We start from the raw sequence: 25,298 nt of genomic DNA, 5'->3' as shown, positions 1-25,298 counted from the left end.
GTTGCGTTGTTTGTCTACACGTGTTTTGTGGCTGCCACAGCGTGCGGCGGCGGTGGCAATGGCGGCAACACTGCCATTCATTTTGTGGCGTCCCTCGGCAGTTAAGTGAAATCTATGCTTGCCGCACACATACGAACATGCAGCACTTGTTGTTTTTGTTGTTGCTTTCACGACAGTGTTGCACTTGAAGTGCGTCGGCTTGGCCTTATGCTTGCCAGCTCGGCAAGTGCCACACCGCCACGACTCCACACTTCGGCTGCGCCACCAGAAATGAATGCAACAATCGGCAACACGAATCGTGGCCACAGTGGTGTGGTGCTCATAAATTGTGAACTAGATTTTATTATTTAAAAAATAAAGTTATCTGAAAGGGCTCTGAATTTGAGGAATCACCGATGGACTCACCCAAGTAATACTAAGATTTCCAAGTAATTTTAATGCAAATTTTGTATAATGGTTTGAGGTTCTATGATGTACACTGCCGAACAAGACCCTTCTCTAAAAACCTTATGTTCTAGTTCTTAACGAAATGATCTGCAGAGAAGGACTGCTAGGCAATATTTGAAATGGGACAATTGAAAAGTCACCAGCATACCTTTGTAAAACACATTTGTGTGTAAATCCTTGTTTTCATTTCAAAGGTTATACGCTTTTATCGACCTTCCAAATTCTGGATACCAGTTTCGGCGATCACCTCTTCATTCGACGAACATTTCTTCTCATCGAGCATTATTTTGAAATCAGAGAACATGAAGAAAATAATATACCTTGATGCTGTGGATATTCGGCTTTGATGTAGATTTAACTGGTTGGCTGGGTTTCTTATATGATATTTTGTGTTTCCGATTGTCATAATGAATCCATTTTCCATCACCAGTCACAAAATGATTTAAAAATTACTTCTTTATGTAACCTTTAAGCAAAATCGTCTTTCAACATCTCTTGGCGTCAATTCATATAACAGCCAATTTCCTTACTTTTGTGAGTACCCGGATGGTTTTAAACAATTTGTAATGACTGTTTGAGTGATTCCCAAAGATTGTGCGAACTTTTTTTTGTTTTTCAACAATTTTCTGGTTTCTCAGTTCCTCTTTGAAAAGGTATGCTTTTAATTACCTTTTTCCTTTTATTTTTGGTAATGGGAAGCCTTGAAGCCTCTTACTACCGATGGTTCTTTGCTGCACCTGAAAATCGTATCTAAATCTAACTTATTCACTAAATAACCCTTCTAGCACTTATTGAATATAGCTCTATAAGAGTTTTTCGCGGATACTGGATAATTACGTCTTTTCATCCTCCACAGCTCATTTTAACCCACTGTGCCATATACGCTCGGCGGCGAGTGCGCTGTTTCAAATGTTTTGTTTGCGGTTATTTTTAAGCGCATTCTATAATTTTCTCCCTCATTTCTTTTATTCACGTGATAGAATATACATTTCTTGCTGTGGTTGTTGCGGTTAGAGCTATTGCTCCATTTTCTTTTGCTCTTGCAGACTTTTTCGCTGTAGCAACACATTGCAGTGCGCAGTGCGCTTGTTTATGTGGCAACAATAAGCATTGCATGGCCTAGTATAACCATTCGGCGCACAGACTATCACTTATGCCTTCATATTTACAATTATAAGCAGACATGTGAGCGGTTTCACACAAATCTACGAGCGCAGATAGGAAATCGTATTTTTTCACTCCTCACCTGCTTCTATACAAATAATACGCGCTTCCATTAATGCAGATGCCGTAGTTTTTAATGCGTTTTGTTGCAGAGACCCATGTGGCAACGAGAACTTTGCAACTTCTAGGCGCTAATGCAATAACCCGTTATCTTTATACGCAGCTGTGGGTTACTATAGCGAGCGATTTGAATCTGAGACCCTGTTTGATCCGTTGTTTGTTCGCATGCACGATTACAGGTTTTTATTTACCCTTAATTATGTAGGTACGCGAAGTATGTAGATATGTATTTATTATGTTTGAATATGGTTCATTTATGCGTACATTGCGCAGCGACTTTTATGTTTGTGAGTTCCATTTTTCACTTGTTTTTACAATGCATAGCGCAAAATACGTATCATTCTTTGATAGAGGCGAAATAAATGCCCAGTCGGAAAAATTTTAGTCAATAATCAGTAACAATTTAATGAATACCTTGTTTTATGATTTTTTTAACCGGCTAAAATTGTGGGAAAATTTAGAGATTTTTTTGTTTTCTAAAAAAGTCTTATACATTTTTTGCTGGTAACTCGCTGAAAACGTAGCCGCCAGGAAAAAATTAATTAAATAATTTTTTAACCGCTAAAATATTACCCTTTCAGAATTTAAAGATTTTTGTTGATAATTTTGATGATGTACCCAGTTGGAAAATTTTTTTTCGATTTTTATTTGAATACACACTGTTTTTTAAGACGCTAAAGTAATAATATAAATACTCACTTGGAAAAACCCCAGTAGGAAAAATTTAGAGATTTTTTTCCTGAAAAAGTTTTATAATTTTTTTTATTGATAACCCGCTAGAAAAATTTTAATAATTTTTTAGCCCGCTGAAATAAAACCCAGTAAGAAATTCAGGATTTGTTTTGATAACCCACTACAGATATACCCAGTAGGAACAGTTTTAATGTTTTTTTGCTTCAAAATTCATAAAAAGTTTCACCATGTGATAAAAAATTATTACTCAATGTCTTTTTTTTTTGAAAAAGTTTTTTTTGTAAAAATTAAAAAACAATTTACAAAATTTTACGAAAAAAAAATTACAAAATTTTACAAACAAAATTTAAAAAATTTAAAAGTGAATGAAAAAAATAACTTTTTCAATATCCGATAATCGGGTTTTTTATAAAAAAAAAACAAATTCTTACATTTTCATCATTGAAAAAAACCATTTTTGGTTTTTGGTAAAAATTTTCCGTTTTTGAAAAAAAAAAATGATTTTCCAGCCTTGTTTAATTCTGCCAAGAAAGACATATGATTCTTTCTCTTATAGCCTAAAGAACCGCTGTGTAAATTTTACAGCTCATCTGAGGTGTGACCTAATCGGAAGTATATTTTAGTTAAAATATTTTGTAAAATTTCGGAAGATATGATAAATTTAATAATCTATATATGTATGTTCTCAGCACAATCTAATCTATCTCTAATTCATTATGGAATAATTACACAACTCAACAAATGAGAACATTTTTTTTGCGGCGATAAGAAATTTGTGGGCATTTGAAGAATCTTGATTACAAATTTTAGTTCAAAAATTTTCCACCATGCAAAGTTATTTTTGTGATTTTAGTAAATGGTGGAGGCTTGACTGGTGGTTTGGACTACAAGACAAAAAATCTTACATGTTAAAAAATATATACTATCATTTTCGATTTTGGCAACCAACAAGACAGTCTTTAACAACACAGCCTCCGCTACAGAAGTGCCAATTACAAAAAAACGTTATAACAACAACCTCAAATTCAAACTAACCAGCCCAACTAATTAAGAAAATTACATGCCTACACTTTAAACACGTGCAAAGTTATGCAAAAACAAAAGCAAAATATAATAAATATATGAAAATATGAAAAAAATTATGCGCTGATAACAAAAAAGCAAGCAGGCAAACAAAGTGAGCAGCGAGCGAGCGGAAAATGCTCATTTCGTTCCGCAACGTTAAGCTATTTGATTGTACTCACATTGAATTGTGGCATTGCCTACATTTGGGGGCACAGCCAGCCAGCCAGCAACAGCAGCGGCAACAGCGGCGGCAGCGGTGCAACGGCTGTCTGCATTGTAGGGTGTTTGGTCGTGGCAATTTTTATAATAACCGCATGTATTTTTGCATTTGCTGCTGTTGTTGTTATTGTTGTTGTTGTTGTTGTTGTTGTCGTTGGTAATTTCCGCGCCATTCAGACATTAAAGCGCACACGCACGCCCACACAGCGGCACAAATTTTAAGCTAGATCTGTGAATGCACCCGCTTTGGCTACGAATGAGCGCAGCAGTGAATGCGTGTGCGTTGCTGAGTGGAAGTGTGTGCGTGTGTGTATGTGTGTGTGTGCGGCACAATGCGTTGGCGCAAATAATAAATAATGACCGCATTGTTGCAGCGAACGCATTGTGCGTCAAACGTCACAGTTTCATTTACCATACGCATTGTTGTTGTTGTTGTTGTTGCTTTATTGTATTATTTTCTCTCTTGTTATTATTTTTATTCTAGCGTCACCGCCGCCACACAGCTATTGTTCCAACAATTTTTCCAAATGCAATGCGTTGCCAATTGCTGAGTTTCCGCCGTTCGCTTTTTTTCATACCGTTACGTATTCTTCACAGCTGATTTTGTTTTTGTTTTTGTCGACGGCACTCAACGCCATCAGCCATACTCACACACACAACGCACAAGCACAGCGAGCCACTTATTCAGTCAGTCAGTTAGTCATCGAGTTAGGCAGCTGTTAGTTTGCCAATGTTGCGGCGCCTGTAAATATGCAACGCATAAGCAGGCACAACATCCGGCTGTTCGCAGTTGTGTATGTGTGTGCGCTGGTGCGTGTGTTTAGAAAATTATGTGAAAAGAAAGTGCATAAAATGAAAATGCAAATGAAAATGTGCCGGCGCAATGTGTGCTTGTATGTCTGTATGTGTGTGTGTGTCTGTGTGTGGAACTGTGGCGGATGAGGCAATCGGAAAAATTATAACGTCTATTGCTTATTATGTTGGCGTTGGAGTGCCATACAGAAATTCAAAAATAAATGTGTGTGCGTGCGTGTAGCGCCACCACTGTGCAGTAGGGGCGGCACTTGGGCTGCAAAGTTATGCGCCATTCTAGTATTTCCATGCATTTGCAACTTGAACTATTGAAGCGCCTTGAGTATTGAACTACTTGTACATGAATTAGTGCTATATGCAGCGCGTCATTTGTTAAACCCAAGTGGTCTTTGGTGTTATATTTTGGAGTAGTGGATAGCGGTTTTAGAAACGCTTTTAAGGCTTAGGAATGCAAAGTAACTAAATTAAGAAATTTTTAAGAATTTTTTCAAATAAAAGAATATTTTATTAAACTAAACTTAAGCATGTGAAAATTCAAGCATAACAAATTTCTATGTTAATGAGAGCTATATGCCAATAATTCATAAACCATTTGAGAATTACAAAACAAAAAACAATTTTCAAAGAAATGGCAATAAAGGGTCTACCAACAACAACGACGTGTTGTTAAAATTATAGAAAATGTTAAAATTTAGTGAACTTAGGCTATGTATTTTTCTTAAGCAGATAATCTCAAACCATGTGCATATGAACGAAATGTCAGCCAGGTGGTCTTCAGGACTCGGTGTAGCATTTCGGCTGGAACTTCAGCTAAAGTGCGCTGTATGTTGTCTTGGAACTGCTCGACCATTGCCGGTTGATTGGCGTAAGCCTCTCATTTAACGATCCCCCTTAGAGACAATAATCAAAAGGCGTTAAATCGCATGATGTTGGTGAACTAGGTCATTTCTCGAAAATAAAGCGTCGACAAACTTTGCACGAAATTCGTCTAGGTTTAGACATGTAAAATGAAGCGGCGGTCCGTCCTGTTAGAACTAAAGATTGTCCTCGACAAATTTTGAGAAAAACCAGCATTGTGTTATAACGCTCGCTATTTATGATATTAAAGGGCTCATTTCGAAAGAAATAAGGTCCGATGATGTCGCCATATCATAATCCGATTAAATGATCAATTTTGGATATGCAATTGCGCTTCCTGAATGTCAGGATTTCTTCCACCAACTTTGATTTACACCAATAATAACAATTTTGTTTGTTGACGAAGTCATTAAACCAAAAATGAGCCTCATTTGAGAAGATGATTTTTTTATGAACTTGAATTTGGGAATTTTTGGGAGAATGTGAATTTGTGTAATATTCTTGAAAAATTTCCAGGCGTTGCACAAAAGTGCAACGTGACATGAGGAAATGACAAGCCTTACTGCATACACTGTCAAATTCTACACGAATACGTAAATGAACATGACCGCCACGAGCTGTCAAAATTATGTCATTCCTATTGCTAGACGTTGTATATATGTACATATTACTGAAGACTTGCTTGTTTATAAACAGACTTTTTCAGAAGGATGAGAAGTTACATACAAATGCCTAGAAGCTTTCTTCTCAATTATCCAATTTTTCTGAACTGAGCTTGAGACTTTTAGATGTCATATCGTAGGCCTTAAGAGTTGGCTAGAATCAATGTTAGCCGCTTCAAAACATGGAGATATAAATACCTCTCCACTATCCAGTTTTCACTTGGCTCAGATTCAACAGATATCATAGCATATTAGCTGACACAACAGAATTTTTATTAACTAAAAGGACCTTTTCGATGAATTGAATAAAGGTGTGAAGGCTCTGATAATGTTCCATGAGGGTCTTTTGATCGATATTTAAATCTAAGCTGAACTAATACTTAAAATTTTGGGTACAATAATGTAGTTAATAATCCATAAGCCGTTCGTGAATTACAAGAAGCTAATAATTTTCAATGAAATAGAAATAGTTAAGTGAATTTTTCAGTTAAGTGTTTCTGTAGATTTGCAATTCCCAGGCATTTTCGTATCGACTGTCCAGCTTTCGCAAAATTCGTATTATGCAAACATCTTAGACGTCAAAACTCCAGAAGAGCTTGAGTCGCTTTAAGATGTATGTGATCACCTCTACCCTTATTTTTAGTAAGTGGAGGTCGCTTGGTCAATACCAAGTAGTTTATGGTAACACAAAAGGCCGATGTTATGACTATGCAAGTTCTATCTACATGATTTTCGTCTCGGAAATAAATCCGGAAGCTTAAGCTAAACAAATACTTACATTTTTTAGGACGATAGTGTAATTAACAATGCAAGAATCGTTCGAGATTTCCAAGAAAATTTTCATGTTTTTGAGATACGTACAAATTAAAACATAAATAGTATCAACCGAAGCTTTAATAGCTGAATATTTTGAGAATTACAAAATGCAAATTATATTTTCTTTAAAGCACAATATTTTATTAGTTTCGCGCTTTTCAGCAATGTTAGTGAAATCTTGCTTAATTGTAGCATCACTTTATGGCTTTAGGTCAGTAATGAATTGATAAAGACAATTACGAAAGTTTTTATTCAAAGGTTTGGACAAACATATCGAAGACATTATCGACTTCTGGTTTATTAGTTACTCGATTCAGATTTAGTAAGATTTCAAAGAAGCTACTAATTTGTCGGAAGCGCCGATATTGGACCACTATAGTATATACCTGTCATATAGCGTATAGCTGTCGTAAAAACTGAACGATCAGAATCATGTCATTGTATGGAAAACTTTTTTATTTGACGAGATGTTCTCACGGAATTTGGTATGTATTATTTTTCAAGGCAACAGTGGAATCTCTGAAGAAATTGTTCAGATCGGCTAACCAAAGCTTATAGCTGCCATACAAACTGAACGATGAAAATAATTTCATTGTATGAAAAACTGTTTTGCTTGGCGAGATATCTTCATGAAATGTTGTACATATTATTGTCCCAGATTATAGGACATTATCTGTAGAAATTGTTCAGATCGGACAACTAAAACATATAGCTGCCATACAAAGGGACAGTTAAAAATCAAAATTAAGATGTTTTTATAACCTTTCACGCTTAAAGAGGTATACCAGGGAGGGTTAGTAAACCATAGCTTTAGTGCAGCCGGAGATAGCGTTCGGTTTTGTGTTTTTTCGACCTAAGTAGAGCGTCTTTTTCATATATACAAATACTTCATATACTTAACCTATAATTGTTTTGTGATCAAATTTAAGTGCGCTGCTAGTGTTCTAAGTCCTCACAAAACTTCTGGGGAAAATTTGAGTACTTTTAATTTACAAAAAATATACTACTTTGTGAAAATGCAAAACAAATTTTCGCAATAGGCGAGCAATTTAAGAAGTCAAACATGCCGCTTTAGCAACTATGGCACTCATACGCACTGTTGGCCAGCAAGCGACCGCAGGCAATGCACTAACCAGCTACGGGCATTGCATTACACAGTTCACCATGCATTTTCCCTGTGCACCGATTTGGAGACAACACAGCAGCATGGAGGTCGATTTGTACTCAATTCGCAGGAGTGTGCGTGGCGCTGTGTCGGGGTGAGTGCGTGAGTGCGTGAGCCGCGGTTGAACCATTTAAAAATGCGTGCATCAACGCGTTGTTGTTGACTAGCACAGTGGCTATGCGGTGACGAGTGACGGGCAATGCTATTGGGAAGCAGCCATCACCAGCATATCATAAGCTTAAAATAAATGAGGATGAGTGCTTGTAAGCAGGATATGCAACAGCCTTACATGCAGCATATGTGCGTGCTTATGCATGTGAGTGTGCTTGTGCATGTTCATATGTATGTGTGTGTGTGTATTTTGCGTGCCATAATAACCATCTACTTTTATTTTTTTATGTACATAGCAGAGCGCGCACAGGCGTAATTGTGCCGCGCGCGCGAATGGGTAAAAAATAAATTAAAACATCGACAAAAATACAGTGCCACTCTGGCAAGCGTGGCAACAACTTAAACAAAAATAACAATAAACACTGTGTCTGTCATGGCACAATATTTGCGCCGTCACACATACAAACATAAATAAAGTCGTTATATGTTTGGCGCGACGGTGTGGCATCAATCGGCGTGTGGGCAACGGCATTCATTGCAACGACATACGCACGATCGGCGGGCGGGCGACGCAGTCTGTTGCCAGTGCGTGCTATATACGAAAAAAGACCAAAAAAGCTCCGCCTATAAAAACTTTTGCACCAATGCTGGTTGTCTGTTTTTCTCTTTTTTCCATGCGTATGCCAGCCATGCGCTCGCTTGCTTGCCACACTGGCGTACACGATTTTTGTTGCACGCAACGCGAATTACATGGCTGCTAGTATGCGTGTGTGTGTGTGTTTTTTACTCATTTATTTTATAATATTTTTTGCCGTGCTTTATTTTTCGCAAATTGCAACCTGCTTTCCGCTGGCATAAAAAGGTCCAGGCTGCTGCTTGTTAGTGTCGCGCTGCTGTTGCTGCTGCTGCAGCAAACCCTTGTTGTTGTTTTAATGACTGCTGCGCTGTGACTGTTGCATCCGCTTACAGCAAACGCGGCTGCGTTGCGCGTTAAGTTTCACACAATGCCACAACTCCAACGCTGCTTAACCCTTCCGCATGCAAACATATTGACTCCTTTTCCCGCTACTCAACGCATTTGTAAATTCAAACACTCGCGCTCGCTTCACCACCAGCACCACCGTTAACTTGGCTGCTGTCCATGCTGTGACGTCTGGCAAATAAAAAACGACCACCAACACATATGCGACCGCGAAAAACTTGACCAGCAGCCAACCAAACTTTTGGCATGTTTCTTTTATCGCTTTCACGTTCACGACGATGCGTACTTTTTTATTGCCTGTTGTAGTCTACTTATAGGCGCAGCAATGTGCGTTGGCCATAAGAGTGAGACGTGCGCTGTTGCAGCAAACATTGTAAGATTTTTTCAAGTTGTTGAAGGTGGCGCTAGCAACGCTGGTAAATGGGTGTTCAGACATTAAGTATATACGCGAATTTTGGCTTGAAAGCGTATTAAGCGCACTCCTACATGTATGCAAAGTTATTATCTAGAAGTGATGTGGAACAAAGTTCAAGTATCTGATAGCTTACTTTGCGACACCTTTACTTTTTTGGCTTTTAATATTTTCGTTTAGCTCGACTTAAACGGCAATATTTCATATTTTGCGTTTCAGGTTAGGCTATTTAGAGTATACCGTCACCTAAAATGCAAATCAACGTTTCATAAAAAACCTCGAAATTGAGTTTTTTATTGCTTACGGCTCACTAAATCATGTTACATACTACATATGTATATGTAGCAAAATATTTAAATTTCCGTTCTCAGATATAACCACTATATAACCATTTTATAACCATTACATAACCAATTTATAATCCATTTATAACCATTACATAACCGTTTTATTAACATTATGTACCCAATTTATAACCAAAACTCAAATTTTGTTTCAAACTCATTTTCCTTTACCTGTAAACTTATGAAAGCGATGTTACGTTATTTTGCATTTTAGGTGACGATATACATCATGGAAGACGATATTTTCTTGACAGAGTGTATACTTATATTTTAAAAAATCTTCAAAATCAAACAAAAAAAATTGAGACCATGTACATAGATTTGCTTTAGAAAAGTGACATATTTTCAATATTTTGTTCTTTTTAATATATATGTATATTGCCATATTTGTTGCTTATCACCCAATATTGTTTTCCTGTGGTATAAAAGGCCTCTCAAGTTCAATGTTCTTATTGCAAGAGACTTCGTTGTTTTACTGCCACATGCCTCACCTTTCTCCGAGCCTTATTTGCGTATGCACAAAGCACGGTATGCAGTAAATAAGCCCCATGCACTCCGAATGCAATTACATGGTTGCAATGTGGCTAAAGTAATAGATGTCCCGGTAAAAAACAAATCACAAAAATTGCGCACGGTTTTAGTTGTTAGTTAAAAAGCAAATAAATATACGCACGCTCTACAAATATATTGTATATGTGTATATGATATCATATATATTAAATTTGTTGCATGTATACGCGCCGCTTGGTGTGCTCGCTCTACCACCTAGTGATCCCTAGTGTTACTAGATTTGCCCACATTGTTGCTGCTTTAACATTTTTTCGACAAGCGCACACGCACACTTACATATATTTATTTGTGATGCATTGAATTTTTTTTTGTGCGCCAGCAATTTTTGCATAGCACCCGGTCACAACGCCTCATCATGTGTCTGCCTCAAAGTTTGAATGTTTGATGATTTGTGTTGCGCCAGCTATGCGCCCTCCGAATTTCGGCTACCCTTATGCGCCTGTCAAATTAACAATGCACAAACGCATACAATCTAATGTGGGTATATATAACTAGCAGTTGAGTGCTTATGCACATGTTTGTATATGTGTGTGTGGGTATGTGCGTGGATGCATGGCATGCCACAAGCAAATAAAGTCAATCGACGCATTCGACCCACAAATAAAGCGAACAATTGTGTTAGTGTTTGCTTTTGTTGATTTTGCGAGCGCACAGTGGGTCGAACTTACGTTGAAAATAGTTGCGTATACCTGAGGGCTGAGTCCAAATACATCGCGTATGCCTTCAGGTGGTATATCTAAAAAATAAAAATCCTCAAAATATGTTATTTGGTAGTCATAAATGTAGGACTAGGTCTGAGGTGGTGGAAACAAATAGCTTTTCACAACGTTGCTTCTTCACATATGTATGTCTCTATCGTCTTGATTCCACTTCCAAAATATAAAAGAAAATGTTAGCAGCAAATCTACACTAGCCTTCGCATCTACGCTAGCCTCTTCGGAGATTGTAAAGAAGTTTCAGACAATAATCGATGGCGAATTTCGTGAAAATATCTTGCCAAATACAAGACTTTTCTTCACAAGAACTTTATTTTCATCATTCAGTTTGTATAGCAGCTGTGTGCTATAGTGATTCGATCTGAACAATTTCTTCTGAGATTGTTTTATTGTCTTAGGTAATAACTTATACCAACTTTCATGCAGATATCTTGGTAAACGAAACACTTTTCCATACAAGCACTTAATTCCGATCGTTCAGTTTGTATGACAGCTATGTGGCATAGTTATCCCATATCGCCAGTTCAGACAAATGAAAGTCTTCTTTAAGAAAAAAAGATGTGTGCTTAATTTCAGAGCGATATGTCATAAACTGTGGAACTAGTTCGCGCATACATAAATAGGTGGGCATGGCTTAATCGAGTCCGCTCTTCACACTGATCATTTGTGTATCCAACATCTTCTTCTAGAAGTTTCAAGCTTCGTGAAAAACATAATATAATATATAAGTAAAACAAACTTTAATTTAGTTTTTAGGGTGCTAATTTATATTGTTCAGGGTGTAAGAAACATCATTTTAACTTTATACCGCCAAATAGTTTAAGTGAATAACGATTTCTCTGTCCGTTCTAAAAATCGCAAAATTCAAATTTTCACAGAATTGTTGATCATTGAAATAACCGTTACTCAAATTAAAAATTTTATGTCATGAAGTAGTGAATTTCATTGCATTTGGTTTAGATAACTGAGGCCTGTCACACTTTAAAGCTCTTGAGAACCAGATGCAAATAATTCATAAACCGTTTGGGAATTACAAATAAAAGAATATTTGCTTAGAAAGAAATACAAATATGTGTTTCTGGATTTCATGAAAATCAGAAGCAAGTAATATCTAAACATTATCAGAATTACAAATTAAAATTCATTTAAAAATGCATTACTAAAGCTTCAGGGTATTTTATTTTTTTAAACCTGAAAAGAGATCTTGATTAATGATTCATAAGTCTTCTGGAAATTGCAAGCAAACGATAGTTTTTTATGAAATGCGAACAAAAATATGGCATACGAAGCTTTGCAGACATAAAAGACTGTTATAATATTACAACTTTCCTTTCTCTACTAAATTTTTATAAACCACTTTTTATTTGAAAGTCTTTAGAAATCTAATTTTTTATAGTATTAGAACGAGATCGTGATTAATAATGCATAAATTCTAAGAAAGTCTTGATTGATGATTCATAAACCTTCTAATAATTGCCAGAAAGCTATAGTTCCCATGAAAGGTAAACAAAAATGTGACAACCAAAGCTTGACAGACATTGAAGATAATTAGAATGAGACTGAAAATTCATTTTCTCCATTTTAGTTTTGTAAAGTACTTCTTATTAAAAGGTCCGTACGTGTCCACTGATTCGTTGTATTCACAATTACATTTGCTTTCAACCATTTCATGCCTTCTATACCAACAAATAGGATATCTTTTCAGACGTTCCATAGATTGTGACTTTTGAATTTAAAAAATTCCGCATACGTGGCGTGTTGAAGAAATAAGGGGAATTTTCGTTTTTGTAAAGACATTTATTCATTCGTCTACTTTAAGTTGTCGCCTTGAAAATAGTCCGCATTCGACATTAAGTGCTTCTTTCAATCGTCGCAGCAATTCCAAAACTGGATTTTTAGGATAACCTTTGGCTCTTTTCGCGACTTTCAGCTACATATCTTGTAAAAGGTTTTCTTTATTTTTTGAAAAAGTGAAAAATCACACGAAGCCATGTCTGGCAAATATGAAGGCTGGGGCTTTGTTACAGTATTGCTTTTAGAAAAGATTTCACCAAAAAATTGTTTGATGAATTTCTTTTAACCAACAAATTCTTTATTGCATTTCTTTTGACAAACGAAAATTGCCGAGCTCATAAAAACACGTATAATCTTAGCAGTGCATAAAATTGAAAATTTTGTCGCACTTCAGAGGGAAGTATATCAAACAAATAAAAAAAATGGCAATTGTACTCACCGAACCCAAAAGTATTTTAAAATTATCCTTTTCTTTTCGTATATTTTCCTTTTATAACGCTTTTTATCACCTGCATGCCACTGTACATCCATTATCTACACACATAGTGCACTTTACATTAGTTGACATACATTTAGGCGCAGCAACACAGTGTTCATATTAAGCATTAGTGGGGGTGACGCCGTGGCAACATGTACATATATAACATTGCTAACGGTGCCACGCTCATGACTTTGTGTCTGCATTCGGAACTATACATACACACATGAAGTGGCCGCGTCAAATTAGTTTTGAGTTCACTGCTACAAGCCACATTGCAGTGCTGAAAATTTCAAAATAAAATTAAGTTCGTTAAAAAACAAGTGTAAACAAATAATATGCGCGACTGCACGGCGACAGATATGTATATGCCGTTATTTGCTTATCATTTTTGTTATACACGGCACTGCTTACTTGTACTCCTTCTCCCTCTACCGCTCACACTTTTTCTGCGTTGCTTGCCCATAGTTTGCCACATTTTCCGTCGATCGTAAAACGTTTGTGTTTTAATTGTAATTTATTTTATTTTATTGCATAGACATTCAATTCATTTTAATTTAATTAATTTTATTTCACTTTAAAAAGCTTTTTGTTGTTCCAGCTTATTTACTTATTTACTTTTTCCTTAGTGTTATTGTGTGTGCGTTCAAGTAAAGCCAGTGCAGTGTTGCAATGTTGCTGCTAAAATGACACAAAACAAGGGTTTAATAAAAAATATAGTATACCATACACTATATCTATATATATATATATATAATATAGAGTTATATATGTAAAAATAATCCACACCGCTTGCCATGCTAAAAACGCTAGCCTGCATTTAGGCGCATTGCAATGGCATTCGCCGCACAAACTGCCATTGGTTTGCTGATTTTGTTATTAGTATCTTTTTTTTTGTAAAATGTCTGGTTTGTTTCGTTTCGACACGCAACTATAGCCAGCCACACACACACATCATACACACACAGCTACAAACCCATCAAACAGCGTTGCGCGTAATTTTACTTTATTTTGCATATTTTATGCCTTTGCTGCTTCGCCATACAATACCGTTATATTTAAAATATAAAATAAAATTTATTTTAAATAAAAGTCTGTCAGCAGCGATGAGCACGGGGGGACAGCACAATATGTGCGTTCGCCCATACTCGAGTGAATGCTTGCATTTGCCTACATTTAGGCGCATAGCGCGGTGAAAGGCATGAGAAATTGTTACATATGCGCATAAAATGTATATATATTGTATTGAAATATATTTACAGTTACATGCTGTTGTTGTATGCATAAATAAATTAATGAAGGTGAGAGAATTAGTAGTGTCCCCCTTTGCAGGCAGGTGAGCACTTTTTAGACTTCTAACTCCAGCGCGCATAGCTATATACCATAAACCGACAGACTAGTGTGCTACTAGTACTATTACACACAAACTGAGTTGTCCTTAACAACTGTGTGGGTACCGAGTACCAGTCGCGGTCACTCCTTTTCAATATTACTGAAGAACTCAACCCAGAGTCACGTATCCGTACATTATCATTTACTTTTTTAGAGTTATACAGTAACTTTTTATGTTCGCTTGTTTTAATGCTACTCAACTTAAAGGCTCAAAGCGGGTTTTTAACGTCATAGCCCGGTTCATATGTGTGTAGCAGGTATTTAAAGAAAATTGGCCAAACCTAATTGCAGTTAGTTTGCAACTTCAGCCACACCCTCGCCATATTTCCACATATAATTGCACTTTGCTGCGGTACATTTTCAATGATAATAGCAACAGTGTCAATCAGAAGCTTCAGTTTTTGCTTTGCCTACTTTTAGGTGGCGATCCTAGCTTAGAAGTCTCAGACAATTTTTAATAGGAACTAGTTAGTGTACTTTAGCGATATTTGGCATGGTTATTATCTAGGAGAATAATGCAATCAACAAAGAAATTGTTCGAATCGGATGAATTTGTCATATACTTGTAGTTGCCATACAAACTGAACGATCGAAATCACGAGCTTGTATGGAAAATTTTTTCATTTGAGGAGATATCTTTATGAAATTTGGCTTGGTTTATTTTTCAAGGCATTGGTGCGATCTCCGATGATATTGTTAAGATCGGACTACTATAGCATATAGCTGCCATACAAACTGAACGATTTGAATGAAGAACTTGTTAGGAACTTTTTATATTTGTAAAGGTTATAATCATTAGTTATTTCATTCAACAGATATAAACGTTTTTTTTTTTGTTTATCTTAAGGAATGCCGAAATATTGACTTCACATATTTTTGTTGAGATACTTGTATATCGATATTGATATCCGCCCCATCCACAAATTTCTCGATATCGATATACAAAGGAATATCCTTGTGTTCTGAACGAGGAAAGGATTAAAGGCGTCATTAGCTCTTTTCCTGTTCCATGTGCAATAATGAGTTTATCGAAACCTTAATAAAGTCTTTTATTATTTTCATTAAGTTCCATTAACTATACACAACATTCAATTCTACATTAAACTACCTCAGTCTAAGCGCCGTAGCGTTTCACAAGTGCAAATAGTTGAAGGCATTACACTCAGAAGGAGGAAGCACACATATAGCCATATAATTATTTGGTATTTATAGTGTGCCATTGAAAGTCTATCTTAAGCAGCAGACAACCCGCTACACCGAACTACATTTACTTCATTTAATACTCGAAAATATGTTATAAGAAGAGTAGGAAACTGACTAGAAAGCGATATCTTTACTGCACATAGTCAAATACCTGTACCGTTACGTAAAATTTTATTACGAGTATGCATTTGAATGTACGACAGTCTGCTTTTAGGCGCAACTACCGACACATTAGAACTGAAAGCTATTTGTGACATTATTTGTTTTTAAGATGAAAGTGTTTGGTATTTGGCATTGGAAAACGTAAAGACGTTTCTTGGGAAATAGAAGCGCAATTGCTTAGAGGAAGGAGCAACGGGTGAGGTAAGCAAGCAGTACTGACTCAACCCTCACATTAAACTGCTAAAATAGCAGCAAATGACTTATAAGTCATTTTCATTGGAAATTTCCTGAGTAAGGGAATTTAGAAGATTTCATATTCAAAAAGATGTTATAGCCTTAGCAAAGCCGTCAGTTTCCAGAAATTTTCGAATGCGTGGAAAGTCGGTAGGGAAGATATATCCATTAAATAAAGTAATTTAAGGTTAAACGTTTGTATTTGCATTTTCTAGCAAAATGCTTGAAGAAATTTTAAGGTTTTATAACTTGTTCTGTATAAAAAATGATATTCTAAGTTTTTGGTGTGGTTTATATGTATATATCTTCCAAGCATATCGAGCTTGCTCTGAGAATATGCCAGGTGCTTACAAATGAAGAAATATAAGTAGATCTTTCGAGTATATTGAAATATATCAGTCCCCCATTTTTTTCATTATGAATAAGTAGGTCAGGTCAGATCCAAGTAGGATTACACGTGGTCTCACGAATATCAACCTATTCACTTAACATAAGTAGGCTGAAATTTACCTAAAACCCTGAAAGTCATGAGATCACGAATAATCCCACTTGACTGCTAGATACGCTTGTCAGTTGTGACGCCCAGAAGTGCTAAGTACGGATCAAAAAGACCGGCGTATATCCACAAGTGCCTAAGTGTCTAGAGCCAGCAAAAAAACCGGCTGATATCTACTCCAGGCAATTCGTCGGGATCATAGATAGTATGGCAACCGAGATACTTCATCCTTAGTGTAATGAAAGCTGGAAAATGGAGGATAAAGTATCGAGATGTTTCCACCTCATCTTTGGTAGATCTTATGGTCTGGCCTCTGTCAGGGAGCTCGAGGTATATAAGCAGCTTTACAATCGCAGTGGATGCATAACTCCCTCAAAGAAACCGCACTCCTTTGAAGTACATCTGCTGCTGATTTAATAGCTGCCATTTCTGCTTCAAAGACACTACAATGGTCTGGCAGTCTTCATCTTCAATCTATCCGTGAAAAAGTGCGCAGAGAAAAGCCACTAGAAGCAGTTTCCAAGGCGTAGTGGCTAAAGTTATCAGGAATGCAATCGAAATGCGATAAGATCTGGGAATATCCCATTCTGGGACTCTTAATGTGACTGGCTTCCCCGAGTTTGATACGCATTCGCCGGCTACGTTGAAGATAGCCATTTTATATTGAGGGCCATCGTTGGTGTTGTACGTAGTGTACCGCTGATGACAAAGACAGCCGCTTGTTGGAGATGTTCTAGCAGTTTAGTACCCATAATTGGCTTTACTGAGCGCACTCCACCATACAAATACCATACAAATATATTATAGAACAGTATTACCTTAAATACGGTTTCGTAAAACCAAATCACAACTCTTGATGAGGGTCCCCACCGCTATCCGTTAGCTCCTTTACAGCAATATAAAGCAACCAATACCTTCCTCATCCTCTCCTCGACATTGTGCTTCTATCATAGCTTTTTATGAAAAGCTCCCAATGTTGGAAGGGTTACATCCGAGATTTTCGTGTCTATAGACATCTACCTATAAGCTAAGTCTCAACGGAAAGAAAAAATAGAAGAACCACGCATACAGTTTCTCATCTTATGAGAAATGGAGTGCAATGGATCTTAATATGCACCCTATCCCATATCGAATAGCAAAGCTGGAAACTCTTTTGCAAGTCACTTAATTTCATTACGAACTTTTAGTAAATTAAATTTTCAACTCGAAATTTTTCTAAGAAATAGCTTTACCTTTAGTTTTTTCGAGCAGGCACCCTTCCTATTACCATTCATTCCAATTACTCGACTTTTATATTCCCAGTCCCATTTTAATCGCATCGATTTTCATTTACTTTATCTGTTTAATTGTGGTAGATAAAGTTAGCAAACCGCATTTTAAAGAAATATAAAAAAGCTGGCGCTTAGCTTTCAATTAAATCAATTTCTTGCCTTTACAGCACGTCTTCCTCTCGAGAGGAGCAAAGCCTGCCCGTGTCTGTGGCATGAGCCAGTAGGTAAAGGGTTGCATACAAAGCTTTAAGGGCGCACACTTTCGCCACTCTTTGTCTCCTTTCAATCATTCATGCGAAGAAATATAAGAAACTTTGTTTCCACTGACCCCCAGTATTTCAATAAACTGCACTATCTCAATTGTACCCCAAAGGGAGAAGCACTCAAGCATACTTTGATCCATACATATATAGACATGCTTGTATATTCATTTATGCAACGATTTAGCAGGCGAACATTGAGGTCCTGTATTTTTCGTGCATTTATACATACACTGCAGACGACAACTATATGCCACGCACACACACGTTCATATTCATTTGTATCCTTTGGAGTGCCTTAAGCCCTATTTTTGTTGGAGAGTGCACAAAAAGTTTCTGTGGTTCTTCTATTCATTTCTTAGATGCTACGTATGCCTTCTATGAATTAAAAAGTACACACGTAAATGTAGGTGTGTGCGTGCATCTTGTTGTGTGTTAGTGTCCATTACTTGGCCCGGCTATCTTTTGGTCATAAAAGTTTATAACCAACCCAAGTGTGGGAGCGTGTGGGCAGGACTAATGAAGATTGCTTAGCCGACAGTCGATGACTCGTGGCTGCGGACTTTAACTTTTGGCTAAGGGGCTACACCCATGATTGGCTGTCACACACAGTTAGCGGTCAACGTGCATTGAAGCGATACTATCTGCACTTTTACTTGATCTGACGAAGAAACGAAGAAGCTTCATTCTCCAAAAATTTTAACGGAAAATTAAAAGAAAATTTCAAAAGTCTGCGCTCAATGCAGACACGAACGATTCCAACAAACTGTCTATATAAAAGAGTTTGTAAAACGAAACGTTCAGTTATAATGAATTGAGTAAACGAAATTTTTGGCCGAATAGTATGCGAAGCGCTAAATACCGGCGACGACTTCTGATGCTCAGCGCCTTTGGCAACAACTTACTAAAAACAAAACTGCTGCCTAGCAACAACTAATCACAGTTGTTTGGCAAAAGTTTCGCTTCTCTTGAGACTTTTGCGCGTTCAAAGTAGGCGCTGCTTAGCTCTTGACGAAAATATTCCTTTCAAATCCCAACCAACACTTTAGCCTCACTTTCTTTCTCTACCACATTCACTTTTTAATCATTGCGTCGCTATTTTCTTTGCTTTCAGGAGACCATCCCAGCTGCGGCGACCACAACCACCACGGACGCGACCGGCAATGGTGGCGGCAGTGTCACGGGCGGAGTTGTGGGTATTGGCGCCGCAGCGGGTTCGGTGGCTGGGAGCGTTGGCGGTGACAACAACACCGAAACGGATCCCTATGCCGGCTTAATGAAGGATGCCGACAAATTGAAATTGATGTTGTTGGCTTGGAATTATCAAAATTCAAATGCGGTACGCAATGGCACTGAGGGACCCGATTTGGGTGTAGTTGGCGGTTTGTGGGCACAATACCAGAATGCTTTGGCACAAAACGCGGCAAATAACAAAATGGACATATCCTTGTCGCCAGTGCCGCGCACAGATGTCACATCGCCCATGGAGGCGCAGGATGAGACGAACTCGTCGGGGCAGAAAGAAGAGGATGAAGGCTCTGAGGATGATTCGGATGATAAACTAGATGAGAAGTTGGCCACACATGACCCCGAACGGCTGAAGGCGTTCAATGTGCGTACCCTTTTTGTGTTTTGAAAGAAAGTGTGGCACTTACTAACTCGCTTTTTGTATTTTAGATGTTCGTGCGCTTGTTTGTGGATGAAAATCTGGATCGCATTGTGCCAATTTCCAAGCAGCCAAAAGAGAAAATTCAAGCAATCATTGATTCGTGTGCACGACAATTCCCCGAATTTAGCGATCGCTCACGCAAACGTATACGAACGTATCTGAAGTCGTGCCGACGGAACAAGAAAACACGCGAAGGCTGGGATAATACCGTAAGTCACCATTACTTATGCACTAAGACCATAATAAATGCACATTCTTTTATTTTTCCACAGACCCGTCCAACACCAGCTCACTTGACGTCCGTGCAGGCGGAGCAGATACTGGCAATCGCCTGCGAGAATGAGTCCATGAATGCCAAGCGTATGCGTATCGGCCTGGAGCCCATCACACATGCCATACCGGCGCCTGGCTCAGCCGTCGCCGCAGCTGCAGCCGCAGCGGCAGCAGCTGCCGCGGCCGCTGTGGCTGCCACCAGTTCCGCCACATCCGTGGGCGGTGTTGGCAATTCCACCATCACATCGGTTTCGGCTGGCGACGCCATCTCCACCGTCACAACGTCTACGCTGCCGTTTGTTGGCGGCGGTGGTGGCGGCTTCGCACGTTCCACACCCAACTCCGATGCCGCCGAACCACTGTCGTTGACACCAGCCGCTGCCGTTGCTGCTGCTGCCGCCGCCGCTGTGGCTGCTTCAACGGCTGGCGCTGGCGGTGGTAGCGGTGGCATTAATTCAGCGCGCAGCTCACCGCTGGCGTTGAGTTCGAACACAAGCGTAAGCGGCAGCACTAGTGGGCTGGATATAAAGCCGCTGACGGCTGTACTATCGAATGGCAATACGCCAACTAATGGTACGGTGGGTGGGCTGGCCGGTTTGCCTGCCACAAGTCCACTTTATCGGCCATCAGATTTCACTTCACCATCAGCAGCATCGCCATTTGTAGCTGCTGCCGCTGCGGCAGTGGCTGCCGGTCGCACGCCAACCTATCCCGGCTACTTTCCGGGTGTAGCAGGGCTTGGCAATGGTGAGTTTTACACGCCGCTTGCTTTTACTTAACGCTTCAATGTTTATTGTTTCTGCTTACAGTTGCTCCTACGGATCTCTCCATGAAACCATCGTCCACCAGCACGTGTGTTACACTCACCACCGCCCCAACCACCGTCAATACGAACAACAATATCGGGGTGATGGGTGTCGGCGCACCGAATCTAACAAGTTTGGTCGCCACTGGCGGTCTCTCCATCAACAATAACAATGCGCTCGTCACCGCCACACAGCAGCTACAACAGCTGCAACAACAGCAACAGCAGCAGCAACAACAACAACAGCAGCAACAGCAACAACAACAGCAGCAGCAACAGCAAGCAATCATGGCGACCGGCATGAATGCCAATCAAATGGTTGGCGGCTCAATGAACGATCCCAATGTGGCTGCGGCTGCTGCCGTACGCCCACCGCCCTTGTTGGCGCACAAACTGAGTCCCAACGAAATTACGGCAGCGCGTCAGGTAATCTCGGCGTATCGGGAGAGCGCAGCATTTCTGCTACGCACCGCCGATCAGGTCGAACAGCTGCTTGTGCAGCAACAGTAAATGACCAAATTGGCGAAGAGTTGCATTTTATTGTGTGGTGAATATCTGTGTGTGGTTAATTTTGAGAATTGAGAGTTTTTATTTGTTTTAAATATTTTTAAAGGCATTAACTTTTGAGTTTAAGTAGACGAAGTAGCGTTTAATTTTTGCTCAGCAAAACCGAATTCATTTGCATGAATTTTTGTAGGCAGCATTTTCTATAGCAGACATAAACTCATCATAGACCTCTCTTAAGTGAGCAGGTTGTTCCTATTTTAACAGTAAACAACAAAACACTTATAATAGCAGTAACCAAAAACACAAAGAAATAGTCAAGTCAACAAAAAAGCAATGAAATAAAGTAAAAAATAGCCAAAGCCAAATGTTTAAATGCAAAACTATGTAATAAATAGATGTTCTACTTGCATTAATTTTCTTGAACTAGTACAGCAGCCAACAATACATAACACCGGACTTGTGTGACTAAACGAAAAACTTACGTGCGTCCAAGAATAACGGCTTCATTTAGAGCAATTCGGATTGAACTGCTGCGAGATTTCGCTTTAAGAATCTTAGGATATATCTATCATTTAGAGCAATTCGGTTAGAAGTTCTTCGAGATTTTTCTTTGAGCTCTGCAAACCAAGTTTTAAACGAGAATCTTATGAGGACATAACCATCTTAATTTCGAGCGGATTGAATTGAGCTTCAAACAACAAACTAAATAATAGCCTCAGAGTTGTTGATCATTTTTATGTAAATTTTTTATAACTTAGGTTGAGAGCATAGTGGTGCGTTGAATAAAGCGTCTAAAGGTAGTCTAAGGAAAGTTAAATTATGAAAGTGGGACTATTCTGACTTCTACCTACTGTCACCACTATGTGCTCGGCCTTAAGGTTCAGTAATCAGATTAATAAAGTAGGTTTAATGTTTCTTAGCAGCATTCTCTGCTCTTAACAATTTTTTATAGCCTTCAAAAACCTTCTATAGCAATTTACACCCGATATTTATACAAAAATAATTCCAAATGTGAAATTTCGTAACTTTATTGAGAATTACAACCATGCTCATACTACGAGTGAAATGAAAAAAAAAATATAGAAATAAATTTTAAATAATCTCAACGCACTTAAATGTATTGAAAAGTATTTGTTCTATATATTCTCTTTCCAACTTGATCTTATAACGTCTAGAATAACGTTTAGTCACACAAGTCGGGCCAAAACATAAATAGAAAATACGTATTTACATTTAATGTGTAAATCTCACCCTTGAAACTCAATACAAAATAATAGTAATAAAAACAACAATAGAAAAGAGTGGAACCCAAACGAAAATAGTCAAATACAAAAATCGAGCAAAGGCTCGCTAGTGTAAAATGTCACTTAAATGCGCATGAGATTATTCAATTTCCTCTCAATGTAAATTTGTATGCCAAATAAGGCTTACTTTGTAATTTTTTATGCAATTTTTAAGACTTGTTCCTATTAGTTTTTGAATGTGGCTCAGTAATTGCTTCATAAATTGGACTTTTTTGTTTGACTTCGCGTTATTTGTAAGCTATTTGATAGAGGGAGGCGTATTAGAAGCGAACTGTGAGAAGAGCCCCGTAAGGGACGGTTTTCTAACACAATTTTTATTAGTTTTTCCCATGTTTTCATTGCATTTTATTTTTCTAAAATTGGAATATATTGAAGTTATTAAAACTTTTTTCATTAAAGAAAATTAAAAGCAAACAACAATCTAAGCAGTTAAAGCACTTATTCGGAGCCTACTAAAAAATTTAAATTGATTACGTTTTGTAAAAAGTGTTTATTTCATAAAATGCTTTTTGAGATTTTGCTTTTTTTAGCAGTTATCAAATTGTTTCCAACATTTCAAAAATATTTTTTTTATCAAATTTGCTACTTTTGCTATTTAATAAATTTTTTTCGGCATTTCAAAAATATTATTATTATAGATTTATATATATTATATATATTATATATTTTTTTATAAAATTCGCTACTTTAACTATTTTTTCTCCAAAGTTTGGAAACAACTTTTTTTAACCAGTTTGATTTCCACTTTGGTAATGTAACGTTTAATTATAACTTTTGAAAAAAGCCAAAAACTGCGAAAATACTATAAAAAATTTTATACAGGGTGATACTAAAAAAAATATTATTAGAAAAAAAAAACACTAAAAAACTAAAATAAAAATAAATATGTAAATTATTATAATACAAGGTTTTATTAGCTTATAAAAATCAGTTACTTGTAGCTTCTAGTAAAATAAGTATAATGGTTATGTAATAGTTTTTGCTTAGTTATGGATAAAGTCAAAACTGAAATTGACTTTGTAAATGTACACGAAAAATCTGTTTAAAAGCTAGATCTTCAGTTTTTAGCTATTTTTGTTATTGTATTTTTATTATTTTTATCACATATTATTATTATAATTATTAGTATTATTATTATAATTATTAGTATTATTATTATTATTATTATATTTTTTTTACAATTATTATTATTTATATTTCATTTTTTTTTAATTTTGAATTTTTATTTTGGATGATTATTTCTTGCTTTGAAAAATAATTAGTTTCTAAGCTGATTCACGTTTATACGAGTATGTATATTTAAATTGCTTGGTTATGGTTATGCATTTTTGTTGGTTATATTTCATTCATAAACTGAAAATTTTATTTTATTTGTTTGTAAATATTGAATAGAAGCAAGTTTTTGCGTTAAAGTCATTTAAATATTTTGGGAAGAAAAACGAATTTGAGCATTAGTTTCGAAATTTCTCACACTTGTGGAACTACTTACTAACAATTAACTTTTTTTAGTTAAAGAAAATACTTAAAAACATTTTTAAAATTGTTTGAAGTCATTACACTGACTGTTAAATATTTTTGAATCAAAATATTAAAAAAGTTAGTTTGAAAAGTTCTTTGGAAATATTAAACAATAAAATTTAAAGGTAAAAGGATTAAAATTATTAAAAATTATTTCAAAAAATTTCAAAAATAAAATTTAAGTTTTCAAAAATACTTCCTACTGTTAAAAATTTTTTAGTCATTTAGAATACATTAAACAAATATTTAAAAAAATTCTTTAAACAAATTCAACAAAAATATTTGAAGTTAAAAATTTAAATACATTTTTAAAAATTTCAAAATTTCTGTTTGAAAAATATAATAAATTCTTCCTACTCTTAGATATGTTTTAATTATTTTGAAAACACTAGACAAATATATTTTAAAAATTTGCTTTAAAAAATCTTAAAAAAAAAATTTATTATAAAAATTAAAACTATTTAAAAAAATTTCAAATGTAACATTTAAATTATTTCAAAATTTTAAAAGTTTCAAAAATTTATGGGAGTAACTTGAAAGAGCTAAAATGTTTCTGACTGTTAAATATTTTTTAAAGCTTTTCTGAAAATAATATTTGAAAAATATCATTAAAAAATAAACAAAAAAAATTATTGCAAAAAAAAATTCAAATATTAAGTTTGAATACTTTTTTAAAAGTTTTGAAAATTTATGAAAGTTGTTTTATATTAGTTTTAAAATATTCATGTGAAATATTTTTTTGAAAATAAACAAAAAATTTTGAATATAAAAAATT

General features: G+C 36.5%; 1 protein-coding gene across 1 annotated transcript in view; it reads left to right on the top strand.

The window, feature by feature from the left end:
- LOC120769521 (homeotic protein female sterile) overlaps nt 1-23,608 on the top strand; it is a 57,563-nt gene extending 33,955 nt beyond the window's left edge. Inside the window, exons 2-5 of the mRNA XM_040096558.1 lie at nt 19,562-20,059; nt 20,125-20,325; nt 20,389-21,136; nt 21,199-23,608. Of these exons, the coding sequence (XP_039952492.1) occupies nt 19,562-20,059; nt 20,125-20,325; nt 20,389-21,136; nt 21,199-21,704 (1,953 nt within the window). The 3' untranslated portion in view covers nt 21,705-23,608. The remainder of the gene's footprint in view (nt 1-19,561; nt 20,060-20,124; nt 20,326-20,388; nt 21,137-21,198) is intronic.
- Nucleotides 23,609-25,298: the final 1,690 nt, after the last annotated feature.

The sequence above is a fragment of the Bactrocera tryoni genome, chromosome 2 (genome assembly GCF_016617805.1).
Source record: "Bactrocera tryoni isolate S06 chromosome 2, CSIRO_BtryS06_freeze2, whole genome shotgun sequence".
Lineage (NCBI taxonomy): Eukaryota > Metazoa > Arthropoda > Insecta > Diptera > Tephritidae > Bactrocera > Bactrocera tryoni.
This window is presented reverse-complemented; position numbering and strand designations above follow the sequence as displayed.